The sequence below is a fragment of the Lycorma delicatula genome, chromosome 9 (assembly GCF_047948215.1).
Source record: "Lycorma delicatula isolate Av1 chromosome 9, ASM4794821v1, whole genome shotgun sequence".
Lineage (NCBI taxonomy): Eukaryota > Metazoa > Arthropoda > Insecta > Hemiptera > Fulgoridae > Lycorma > Lycorma delicatula.
The window spans coordinates 3938873-3952541 of record NC_134463.1 but is presented as its reverse complement, the minus strand read 5'-3'; the positions used below and the strand labels follow the sequence as shown (position 1 = coordinate 3952541).

The 13669-nt window shown below is 27.1% G+C and overlaps 1 protein-coding gene and 1 long non-coding RNA gene across 2 annotated transcripts in view; one reads left to right on the top strand and one right to left on the bottom strand.

Moving 5' to 3' along the window:
* Window positions 1-13669, bottom strand: part of LOC142330594 (uncharacterized) — a 139040-nt gene that overhangs the window by 5397 nt on the left and 119974 nt on the right. The window contains exon 2 of the long non-coding RNA XR_012757815.1: window positions 27-310. This is a non-coding gene — a long non-coding RNA (uncharacterized LOC142330594). The remainder of the gene's footprint in view (window positions 1-26; window positions 311-13669) is intronic.
* Window positions 608-6287, top strand: RpS29 (ribosomal protein S29). Its single transcript, XM_075375985.1, has 3 exons — window positions 608-768; window positions 3163-3262; window positions 6182-6287. The coding sequence occupies exons 1-3, from the start codon at window positions 707-709 to the stop codon at window positions 6188-6190; spliced, it is 171 nt and encodes a 56-aa protein (XP_075232100.1). The 5' UTR covers window positions 608-706; the 3' UTR covers window positions 6191-6287.

Here is a 13669-nt window from a genome sequence, read left to right as displayed (position 1 = left end):
TTTGACTAAAAACAAAATGTACTTACTTAAAGTCTGCTTGAATTCTAATATCAGAATTAGTGAAGATTAAATCAGCATTTTAGTTAAGCTGATTGTACTTGATTGACCATGTGTCAAATCGTACTGTATAAATACTTTTGTTTGATTTTTAAGTTTACAAAGCCCGAAACAAAAAACCGATACAAAAACTTTTGTTTGCGTATCGAAACAAAAAACCGACAATTGCCGTTTTTCAAGAGTTAAATTATATGTTTCCCTCCTCTCATTAAGAAGTGTCGGAAGTACAGGTAGAAAATACACCGCAGAAAATCTAAAAATGAAAATTGTGAAAATAATTTTTTTATACAAGTATAATTCATATATTTATATGAATTCATATAAAATATTTTTATAATATATATATAAAACATTCATATAACTACAGTAAAAGTTATAATTTTTTATTTATAAAATTATTTTCTAAGATATTGTTTGCATTTCATTTTCTACTCATCAATAAGTTTACGACGACAAGTTTATTTGTCGAAATACACCGCTATAAAAAATTGCAAGTAGTATAATATAATTTTTACTTTTATACTCCATTTTCACTTTTACGAGTATAATAGGTTAACAAACACCAGTTTTGGGTTGGCTGCGTGTGAAACGGCAAGCCTTCTTCCGCTGTTACGTACTTCTAAAGTGGCGTTAGTGATTTTTTTTCGCAATGGGTCATCAAAATATCTGGTATTCTCACCCAAGGAAGTATGGTCAAGGCTCACGTTCATGGTAATTTTTTATTAATTTATTTTTACATGTTAGGGGAAATGGTTAATTAATGATTTTATTTTTGAGGTTCTGGGTAGCAATGTGGTGCTATCACGTTTTTGTCTTTCACTCATTTTGCCTTTCGTTCTTGTTAAACACTGTGTAATTACTACTACAATAATCGATAGGTGATTAAATTAATTTGAGGGTACTTTATTAAACAGAACTGTAACGGTATTTATGGTTGTGTTTCATCATAACTTGACGTGCTTGAAGCTATTAGTTTATTTCGATTCGCGAAAACGAGCATTTTTGCTCTACATATGTTGAATATTCGTGTTCGTGTTTTACGGTAAGAAAAAGTATATTGCTGTGATAAGGCGTTTGATAGTTTCTCTATAAATTTCTGTTTTATTTTCTTATAGGAGAGATGGGATATTGCATTATGTTATTCTGCCTGCCTAATAGAGCTGCATTGTAATTGCCAAAATTGCCTATTTAGATCACATAAACACACACATTGACCTTTCTGTTGGACGTGATTGTTTCTAGTTATTATACTTATTATATATATATTTTTTTTTTTTTTTTTTTTTGTAAAACTTGTTCAAGGGTAATAATGTATATTATTTTCTGTTTCCAATTGCATAGTCTGATTATATGGGTATAATGAAGCAAAGCCTGTTCAATTAACCTGGTGATGCAAGATATTTATTCTATTTTATCAATTAAATGTAGATCATTGTTCAATGTAACATTTTTTATAGTTCTGATAAGTATTAATTGTAATTTGCAGTTGTTTTTATAGTCTTAAATTTAGTTTATGTTGGCTACCACAATGGCAACAAAGATTTAATTTTGGTATTTTTTATGGAGAATTTATTTCTTGGAAATGTCAGCAATGAAGTTTGGATTTTGTATTATTTCAACATTATTTAAATTACAGGCAAATGATTGGGCAGCTTTGGGTTCTTTTCATTGTACTATAATTTGGTAATGGTTTTTTCATGTTATGCAATTATATTTAATTTGTCATTATTAATTTTCTATGTCAGTGGTTTTGGTAAATATCGTTTATAATATTTTTTAAATGCTTCTATCAAAAAAGAAATGCTACCCAAAATTATGTATTTTGGGTAGCTCTATTGTAAGTCAATTTGTGACATACTGTTTCAGTGTGAATGCCAATTGAATACTCCATAATTAGTTTTTATAAAATGCAAGAGTTCTTACAATAATACTACGGTTAGTATAACTTTTAAAACTAACTAATTGCACTTCACTTTCTCTACAGGTAAAAAAAAAATTCTCTACTTAATAAAATTAAAAATAAAAGATAATGCATAAAAGATAGAGATTCGCTGCTAATAAAATTACTTTATAAACAAGTGTAGATTACCTAACCACAGTATTTAACACTAGCAACAATATACAACATCAATCATTGAAATCAAAACAGTAACTGAGCCTTCTACAATGTTTACATTCAGGATTACACAATTATTCATGTCCATTCATGCTTGTGTCATACTTTAAGCAATAAACTGTCTAGAATATAAGCTATCTCATTATAGACTTATAAAATTTTTTGTGTAGACCTACATTATTATCTGAAAAAAATACATACTGCTTGTGTTTTTAACGGTTTTGATGGTTTACTTGTCAACCCCTTAGAGTAACAAAATAAATTTTATATGGTTTTTGAAGTTCATAAAAAGTACTTACTGCTGTAAAGATTTCAAATTTTTGCCACCTGTCTCACATGTGGATTTTGGGCCCCACAAATGAGACATTTTCAAAATCTTATGATTTGGTAGCCATTTTTTTTTTTTTTTTTTTTTTTTTTTTTTTTTTTTTTTTTTTTAAATGAAGGACACTAACAGTTTACTTTTTTTATAAGCACTACTAGTACGTAAGAGTTAAAAGGTAAAAAACAGGCCTGTTACTGTACGACCTACATTTACTTTGGGCTCAAAATTTGAAAAAAACAAATGTAAATGTAATTTCAGTGAACATTACAAGATTTGGTTATGTAACAAATTAATCTAGAGTAGACTGAGATGAAGTTCCATTATTACTCTTTCCATAAAGCCCTTTTTGACTCTCTGTACGATGTAAAATAAGAATTCTGCAGCTCATGGAAAAAGTGATGAAAATGCTGTTTTTACCTGTTTGTGAGTTAGAAAGTAGTCTATTCAAGAAAAAAATTTTAAAAAATATAAAAAAATATTTTTGGTCACTACAAGGTGGGTAGTTACAAAATATCATCAAAGTAAAAAATAGTGGTGCAATAAAATATTTAAAAATTTGTTGAATTAAAATGGAATACCCACATCTGTAATAACTTCAGATATTGATGATTATGATCACTATTTAATATTGGTGACTTAATTTTGCATTATGTTTTTTTTTTAGCCGAGCATGTGCCAATGGTCATGGTTTAATTAGGAAGTATGGACTTAATTTATGTCGTCAGTGCTTCAGAGAATATGCAGCAGAAATAGGTTTCAAGAAGGTGATGTTTACCAATAATATTTTTATTATGTATTAGTTTTTTTTATAATTATTTTTTTTTTAATTATCTTTTTAGGTATTTTTCATGTATGAAATTTTGATTATCTTAAAAGAAATGCAGTCTTTTCATTGCATTTTCTTAAGGAAAGACATTTCTTTGGTATCTTGTTAATAACAATAGTGATTTCTTCCTGTATACTCTTATAGGGTCTTATAATGTTACTTTTATAATTTTTATTTTCATCAATATACTCTCCATTTTTACGAAAATGTACCATTACTATTATAGTGTACTCTACTGTTGTAGTATACCACCACACCACTGTATAAAAATAAAATGAATGTATTGTATCAGTTATTTTTTGTTACCCACTGCATGCTGTTTTGATGGTTAAACAGTCAACAGTAGTAGACAACTGTGAAAAATGTACATAAATAAAAAATAATTGAAAAAAAAAAGATTAATAGAAAAAAAGTATAAGTAAACAGTATTAGTGAAAAAAAAAACTATAAAATGACTTCTGTAATATAAACAAGAGTTTTAGTTCTAGGCATTCACAATAAAAAGCATAAATTTAAAATTGTTTAAATTGTTCTTATTTTTTGTGTTAAGATCACTATAGTTTCTATGTTGAATACTGCTTACCTTTCTTAGCTTCGTTTTTTTATCATTTGTTGACTCATTTTGGCACCTTACTATTGTCAAAACTTATTTTACTCTAGGAATATTGTCAAAACTTGACAATAAAAGAATGAGTGATAAAAGAATGAAGCTAAGGAAGGTTTTAAATACTTATAATACTAAACATAAATTTAACTTAAAATTGCCCAAGCCAAACTTGTAAACTGTTTTTGAACACAATCTTTTTTCAAATTTATTTAAATAATCATTTAGCATAACTCTTATACTGTATGTTTCACTTAACATTTCTGACAAAATTATTTTGCAGTGTATGACATGTCATGCATCTGATTATATTGAATATTGTATTTCTTCTATGTTTCTATGAGTTAAGATACTTCATTTTCATGTATTAGTGAAATAAATAATATATTTGTTCTGCTATGATATGTTCATAATAGATGCATCAAAGAATTTAATTTAGGATTTAAATTTAAGAAAGAGAGAAAAGTGTTTATAAATTTTTATTTGTTTACAGTTTATGTGAATAACTAAATGTTAAGATTTAAAAGAAGCAATTAAAGAAAATATTTCCTTTACTCTAAAATATATGATATATATTATACATTGAATTTGTTATAAACTTAATAGCAAAAACTAGAATGTAAACTTTATTTCAAATTTATTGACGTGAGTTTGTTAAATGAGGCATATCTCTTGTATTGGACATTGATTTTGCAACATGTGACCTTGAATTTTCATCAATTTGAAAGTTATGTCATGTCCTGATAGTGATAACGTGTTGTACATGCCATTTTAAAAAAATAAAATTATAACTAACTTTACAAATTAAAAATCAATCTAATTCCATTACTTTGTATTTTTGACTCTTACTACTTTGGTCATTTTTCTGGACTACCTCCTTTAGATACCCTTAGTCTTCTTACGTGTTTTCAATCAAATTTTTTTCTATACATAATTGTATTTTTTATGGGTAAATGGGTTCATGAAAAAGTATTGTTTTTGGTTTTTTTTTAATGCTGATCTCCCGGGTGGTAGTGTCTTTGCCTTTCATATGGAGGTCCTGGTTTATATCCTGGTCAGGCATACCCCTTCTAAATTTCCATATTCCTTATTCATATACAAGCTTCTTTGTAATTCATCAATCAAAAAATAAATCTTTTAATAGATAAAAATGTTATTTTTAACCCATTCGCTGGTTACCTACATAATTGGAATGAAATTAACCAGGAATGTCTTATTATTTAAAAAAAATTTTAGAGAAATATTTTAGAGAAGGATATTTTAATGGTTTGTAAAGTAGGACAAATAACAAAAAAAATTCTTATTAAATTTTATATTCTACATATTACTATGCTTGGTTACAGTAATAATAAAATGAAACAATAAATAACTAATAAAATGAAAAAAAAAGTTGATAAAAAATTATTAAAATGAAAAAACATAATGTGCGTACACTTTTATTTTCACCAGTGATAGCAACATATTTTACAACATTTTTTTCCATCAGACCAATCCCAAACATCAACATAACCTATTTTGTTCGTCAACCACAAACTCGCATACTTCAGACTCGTAAACAATGTTTACATGAATGTTGGGTGCTCGCTTTCATTATCACTCGATCTCTTGCAATCATCATTATCACTTTTACATTTATTCTCATTTGATACATCACCTTCTTAAAGATATTTTTGAAGCTCTTCGATTGAAATAACCTAATATGTTTATTCGTAACTGTCATAAACAGAAACAGAATACATGTGAAGAGATGTGCAAAGAGACAGTACCTTCATTCAGGTACACAACCTGAACATAATTTATAAAAAATTAGTATCAAATAATCAAAAAGCTAGAAAATAATGTTAAAAATAATAAACAACAAAAATATGCAAAAAAATTGAAATATAAGAGAAAAAATATTCAAAAAACACAGAACTGTAGGGAATTTTCAGTCAATATGATTACCATATGTTTTCTTGTAAACTGATTGACATGTGCTGCAATCTTACGGGATCAAAGTAAACTACTATAAACCAATGTTAAACCATAAAGAAAACACAGGATACGTCAAAGTCACACTACATAAAGATTGCGTGAGGTGAGCTTGTCAAACTAGGCCTACAAAACCTATGACAAGCTCAGCTCGTCATAGTAAACAAATGGATTAATTACTTACTACAAAGGTACATACATGGTCTTGGTAAATAATTTTATTTTTTTATTTTATGTAGCTGTTATGCTGGTTTTATAACAGTTTTTTTCTTTTTGTTTCAGTTGGATTAATTTGGACTTTATCTTAAGGGATTCTTGTTTTATTTTATAATATATAATTTTATAATTTGTTTTCAATGTATTAAAAAATAAAAAAAGTCTCCTATAATTTGTTAATAATTATTTGTTAATTGGATCTAGGCTCATTGAAGCCGTGGCTGTGTGTTTTTCTATCTCCTGTTTCCTTTTCAGTTTTTCCTGATCTTATCCCTGACATTGTCAAGTCTATTTTACTAACCCTAAAACTGGCATCAGTGAAGTTCTGTTTAGCAGGACAATTGAATTTTATTAAGATTTAATTGGATGTTAAGTTTCAACTATTTTTTTATATAAGCTAGTAGTGTTACATATTTTAAAACAATTTCCTGAATTTTTGTTTAATTCTTTATGGAAATATATAAAAATGCTGAAACAAAAATTTGTTTTTGGAATTAAATTGTAAAATTAAAACAAGGACATAAATGAGTTATATATTTAACATTGTTACTTGTCTAAAATCTGTACTATTATATAAAGAGGAAGAGGGTTTTTGTTTGTTTGGGATAAACAAAAAAAAATACCTGATTAATTGCAACCAAATGTTCAAAATATTTCTTTGCTTAACTGAGAAGGTTTTTTAGCTATATATTTCATTTTGAAAACACACACACACACACACACATATATATATATAAAATGTGTATATATGCCCCAGCTTTTGCTTGGATGAGTCAAGAAGGGAACTTTAGCAAAATCTTGTTAAGAGCAGTGTTTTAAAATAAAAAAATAGAAGTGATTTAGTAAATATTTTAAGGATAAAATTTATCAGAAAAAAATATTCATTATAGTTTCTTGTGAAATATTTCATTTAGTGTAATCTCTTTTTCTGTTGAGCCCCCAGAACCACCATAAGGTATTACTTCATAGGTCATGTTTGAATGTATATCAAGTCTTGTACAGTCTCACGTCGACTATTCCTGAGATGTGCAGCTAATTGAAACCTAACCACCAAAGAACACCCATATCCACGGTCTAGTATTTAAATCTGTATAAAAGTAAAATCCTAGTAAAGATATCTGCCTTTACTAGGATTTGAACTGTAGAATTCTCGACTTTGAAATCAGCTGATTTGTGATGATGACCAGCCCAGTGGGCTCATTTAGTGAATTCTAACTTTGCAAAAGTTCTAAAAATTGTAGAAACTATTAATTTTTATAAATAACCAGGTTATATAACTGGCTTTCTCAGGGTCATAATTACTTCATAGACCCATCCATTATTTTTTTACAAAAGTTGTCACTAACTTTCTAGAACAAACCTAAATCTCCTTTGCATTTCTTCTTGTTGAATTTAACCTTTCTAATATAGCCTGTTTAATACTCTACAAAGTATGGTTTGATTGAAAATGTGAGGAGTTTGAAGATAGATCGTTTAAATTTTCAAACGATATAGAGTACAATATCTAACGCAACTACACAAATATAATATGTATAAATAACTTATGCAACTACACAAATATGTTGAATTTAATTAATCCTGCCATGAGCATAAAGAAAGATTGCTATAGACAGCTATAAGTTGTACACAGAGACAAATGTACAATATACATCTAATTAATGCAGTTGTACAGATAAGTACAAATTGACAATACACATTCAAATAAATAAAGCAATAATACAATGCTTGCCTGTAAATGTTTTTCTTCTTTCCTTCTTTGGTTCCAAAATACACTAATGTTAAGGAATATCTGAGAATGATCTACAATGCTCCAAAATGTTGTAAATTGTTTTAGGAAGTTCTTTAAATTTCCAAAATGTTATAGGTTAGAAAATATTTGTTCCTCCCTTTTGTTGTATAAATATATGGAGAAAAGGTGGTTTTTAGATGCTATTAATAACGTGTTATTTGTAACTAGGTTGAAATTTCCAAGTTATGTAGATTGATACAAATCTTATGAATCATTTTGCCCTGAATTTATGAAACTGATTGTTCTGGCTTAACTGCAAAATTTTTGCTCTGGTCTAACTGAATAAATAGCTAAATAAATAAATTGAAAATTATTCTTTTTTACTTTATTTTATACTTGAAAAATTTGTTTTAAAGAAAATATAAATTAAGATACTATAAATAAACATTACTAGAAAATTCAATGCTAAAAATATGTTGATTAAAAAGTTTTAAAAAAATTAAAAAAAAAAGTAAAAAATACTGATTAAAGACATTGTAAAAAAATGTGAGTTTTGTGGTAATAGTGTCAATCTTTGAATGCAATAGGTATGTTGGAAGGTAGCTCTTGGAATTACAGCATTGATTACAAAATCCAATTGCCTGTTTTTGCAGTTTTCAATGAGATGGTCTACCCCCATGTATTAATTTTACTCATGCTTGTGAGAATAATAAGTAGATAAAAATTAAAGCCAGTTCAATTTATAAAACTATCATCAGTATATTGTAATTTCTTCACAGCAACAGATTGGTCAGTACGGGTCTTAACTTCGAGTTATATAAGAATGTGGGTTTCAAAACGGTAAGTCTCAATCTTAAAAATATTAGTTATAACTGGTACAGGTAAATGTATTTTGCACAATTCTTTTCATTACCCAACAAACAGCACTAGGAAGCAACTACTACTTTTTTCTAATTTTTTTTTTTTTAGTCAAATAACTGGAGGCAGATGCAGCCAGTCGCATCATATATACAGTAACAGTGGCTGCTGTATTGGTTGATGTGTGATGCTGTACACTGTTGCACCCCTTAAAAAATAAAAATTCAAAAAACCCAAAAATGGTTTTTAAATATTTTATCTTAAAAGTATTTGCAAGTCCCAATCTAGTGAATATATCACTTTGTATAGTCTGAAATGGGGAAACTGCAAACATTGTCTAAATTTTTTGTACCTTTCTTCACCCTTTCCAAGGTTGAATTTTGAAAAATGTGGAAATTGGTTTTTAGATGTTTGCATGAAAATTACACACACCAAAAATCAATTTTATATCAATTTGTTACCAACAAATTAAAAACAGCCAGGTTAAAAAAAAAAAACAAAATCCATTTTAACCCTCTATAAACTCAGAATTTCAAAAAATCTAGAAATTAGTTTTTAGGTATTCACATGAAAGTTAGATGCACCAAAAATCAAGTTGATATCTTTATTTGTTACTGAGAAATTAAAAAAAAGTAAATTCATTGTTACTCCTTTTAACCCTTTAAACTCTGAATTTAAAAAAATCCTTTCATAGTGTGCATTTACATCATAAGAACATGTGTACAAATTTTCATTAATTTATCTTCAGCAGTTTTTGCTGGGCATTTTAAATGCAGGACATGTTTTAAAGGTACATATATATAATATATATACACACCTATTAAATTTCATAATGAAATATTTATTGTTGTGCTGTGTAAACAGCTGAAGTTTTTTTATTCATGCTAATGTTTATTCAATTTTTTTATAATTAATCGTTTTTTTATTGTATTTAATTATTTGTAAAATTTTTTTAAATGGAAAGAACTATGATTGTTTAAAAATAAATTTTTGTTTGTACATTAAATATTTTATACGTGACATTTTTTAAATATGACATAACTTGCAGCTAGTAAAATGTTTAATATGATGTTATAGAATTATAACAGCTGTTAAAGACATAGCATGATAGGGTTGGGTCTATTTGTTTATATAGTTTGAATATAAAATAACTTTACGGTAATTTAAAAGCATCCTATTTTCTTGTAATAAAATAGTCATTATAACAAAAAGTCTTAAAAATATTTCTCTTATTATATAAGGGAGGTTCATAACTTTAACACATAAAAAATATTTATGACAGTATAAGGAAAATGAAACTAATATTTGTATTGTAAAAAAAAAATGAATCGTGTTCTGTAATTTTTCAAGAAGTAATTTTCTGTATACACTAATAAAAAAATATGTATTTAAAAATTGTGGTCTTTAAATTTGAAGAAAAATATGTTGATTGTTATTACAGGATAAAATACAGATCAATGATAAAATAAAAATAATAGAATAGATAATGAGTATATGATATGACAGGGGGTTGTTGATAATAGGTCTGCTTCTTGCATGTGAAGATGATAAGGTGAGAGTGCTGCTGTCCAAACACTTGGGAAGGTTTATTTTTGGATTGAGTTAATCTGGAAATTAACTGCAATGATAAATGGATGTATATTACATATTATTATATGAATATGTACTTTTATTGCATTTATATTTTAATAGATTTTTACTAATTAAAAAAAAAATGTGTTACAACATAGGAAAACAGATATACATTTAAGAAAGGATTAGTAACACAAGTTTAAACTGTAAAAAATAGTATTCAGATGGCAGTATAAAAGTTTCATTGGCTGTCAGTTAAAAATAACATTTGCCCAAGTTTCTCACAAAATCCTGGAGTCATTTTTTATTGCTATTAATGTATTTCCAATGTTGAATGTCCTCCAACAAAATTCCATTGAAAAGTTATTTATTACAGATATACAACTAATAAACATTGCAGTAATTTTTATACTATATTTTTTAAAGGTGATATAAACATTAATTCTATAAATTTTTGCATGAAAGATCAAGCAGTACTGTAATCAAAACTCAGTTCCTTTTTAAAAAAATACATTTATATCTGCAGTATTTAAGATTATATAAAAAATTATTTCATGTAAGAGGAATAAAGAAACAGTGATTGTTATATAAGCTCTCTCCTTTCTATTTAGCCTCTGAAACCACTGTAAGCTATTAATAAATCAGAGGATGATATATGTATGAATGTAAATAAATTGTGGTCTTGTACAGTCTCAGGTTGACCATTCCTAAGATGTATGGTTAATTGAAACCCGACTACCAAAGAACACCAGCATTCACTATTAGATAAGCTGTGAAGTGTTACTGTAATTGTAAATAATTAAGACCAAAGTACAATAGTTTTCATAATAAAATTTTTCTTTTGCCTTTATTATTAATTACTGGAATATTCGCATACCATCTTACTCTGTAGTCATATTCTATAAAAACGTTTGTGTCAAAACCCATTTTGTAATCTAGCACCAAATATTACATAAATAAAGCAATAATGTAGACCGGTTAAAAAAAATAAAAATATAATTTTATTTCACATCAATTTCATTTCCCCAGAGTTAAATAATATGATGAAAACCAATGAAGTAAAAACATGACTTATAAGATGGAAGTCATACTTTTGAAAAATGTAAGATTATACTTTTGATCCTTAATTGAATCTAGGTTAAAACAGAATAATTAAGTGAACTAATACTACGTATTGCTAGTAAAATGTTACGTTACCAAGCACAACAAAGAAAATATATTTTCATAGAAAAACCTTTATTACAGAAATTTCAGTGGATGGACTTCAGATCAGAAAGTAATGTAAGTATAAATAAAAGTTGAGAAATCTTTGTTATAAGAAGACTGGGTAAGACACAGTCACAATAAAAAAAATTGAAACCAATAATTCATCAAAAAATAATGGTGTTGTAGTTCTCTAGCAGAACTTTTTAAATGGTAATGTAACTAATTTCATTAATTATAGGAAACAAGCTGCATTTACAATAGCTAACAGTTAAATGGATGGTAGAATATGGTAACTAGCAGTGTTGATATCAAAAAATTCCCCATGGCTGGTAGTATGAGCATTACTGATGCATTAAGCCTTTAAGCTTCTGCTGTTAACTACTGCTATATATATGTAGGCCAGCCGTATTCTAGTACAGTTAATTGTATACTGATTAAAAATTATATTTTTTTCTTTAAAAGAGTCGTTTACAGCACTCCTATAGTGGTTGTTTGCAAAATGTAATACAATATGTGGTTTATGGACATACAATTTAAACTATGCTGGCTACCTACACACTGCTAAATAATTCTGTTTAGTAAAGTGTAATCCTTTTCTTTGGAAAGGTTGTATTGCTGAATATATTTTATTGTATTAGAAGTCTCTTTGAAAAATTTGTTAGGTATCGTAATATATTTTATTACACATATTGCTTTTGCTAATGAAATGTCTTTTTTCCTCTTAAAATGCAATTATATATGTTACTTTTATTCTGAATAGGAATTTTTTGTAATAATAAACCTCTTTTATGTAATACGGAGATAATAAATAATACATGATGTTTCCCAGAACTCATCAACTTGTTTTGACAAATACATTTACGTTTTTTTAGTGCCAATAGTATTTAATATTTTCAAGTACTTAATTTGACAAAAAAGAGATAGGTAAAGATTATTTTTGTGCATAGTCTTTCTACCTATCTGTTTACTTATACATTTTTCATAAGTATCCAACAAATTTTTAGCAGTTGTAACTATGTTAGATAATTATTGTACCAGAAAAAATATCATAAAAATGGAAAGTACACAAATTAGTCACATTTTGAAAACAATCTTTTATGACAAAAATAAACCATAAGCTTGATATTATTCTGGTACTTTGTCAAAACATTCTTTATCTAAGGTTTCTTTTCAGTTCTTTACAGTTTTCAGAAAATTTGTAAAGAAATTGAAGCCAGTTAGTTTCATGGCATTAAAAAATAACCAGTGTCTAGGAAGCACTTCTTTATAAAATGTTTTAAAGAAACAGTTTCTCAAAGGAAATTGGCTCATCTTAGTTTCCTGCTTTATATATTTATTTATTTATGTTTTATTTTTTTTTGCTGCCAGATAAAGTGAAAATTTCAAACTCAATATTACTTTGTAGCATTACAGATGCTTTTCCTTCTTAAATAGCATGTCAAAAAGATGATTGCATTTCTACAGACTAAAGATAAACTATTCTTTAACTTTAGTTAAAAACAATAGTTTTTTGTTTGAACTACTCTTATAATTATTGTTAATAATTCAAATTCATACTTTTGTCTCGATTTCAATTCCAGTTGATTGTTTGTCTCATGATTATTTCAAATTTGGATTCTAAGTGTTTAATAACTGATAAACGGGATACTAGTTGTTACAAAATAAAAACCATAAAACCAGGAACAAAGTTGAAATTGATTATAGCAATTTAATCTGTAGATAACAATTGAAACGACTTTTTAGAATCAAATTATAAATCCAGAACAAAAAGTAACAGGTTAAAGTTATATATAAAGGATGACAACCATTAAAACTAGATGTAACGAGTTAAAAAAAAAAAAAAAAAATAAATAAAATAAAAATAACTGCTAAATTCACAAAATAACCAGTTAAAACCTGCTCAAACCTGACTTTACAAATAAAATAAAGTAACTATCTATAAGTAGATACAACCAATTCAAACCAAATATACAGCAGTTTAAATTCTCACAAGAAAGAAAAATGTGTTAAATCTGCAAAAACTAAGTTTAAAACAGATTTAAAAATGGTTCAATCTTGACCAAACCCGCCTTAGTAGACCCTAGTGGTTGTGGTTTCAGGTAGCTCACCTTGACTTCATGTTGGGTTGGAGACATGGTCATCCACCCTTCTACTGCAGTGAAGTACCTAGGGGTATGGGTAGACAAAAA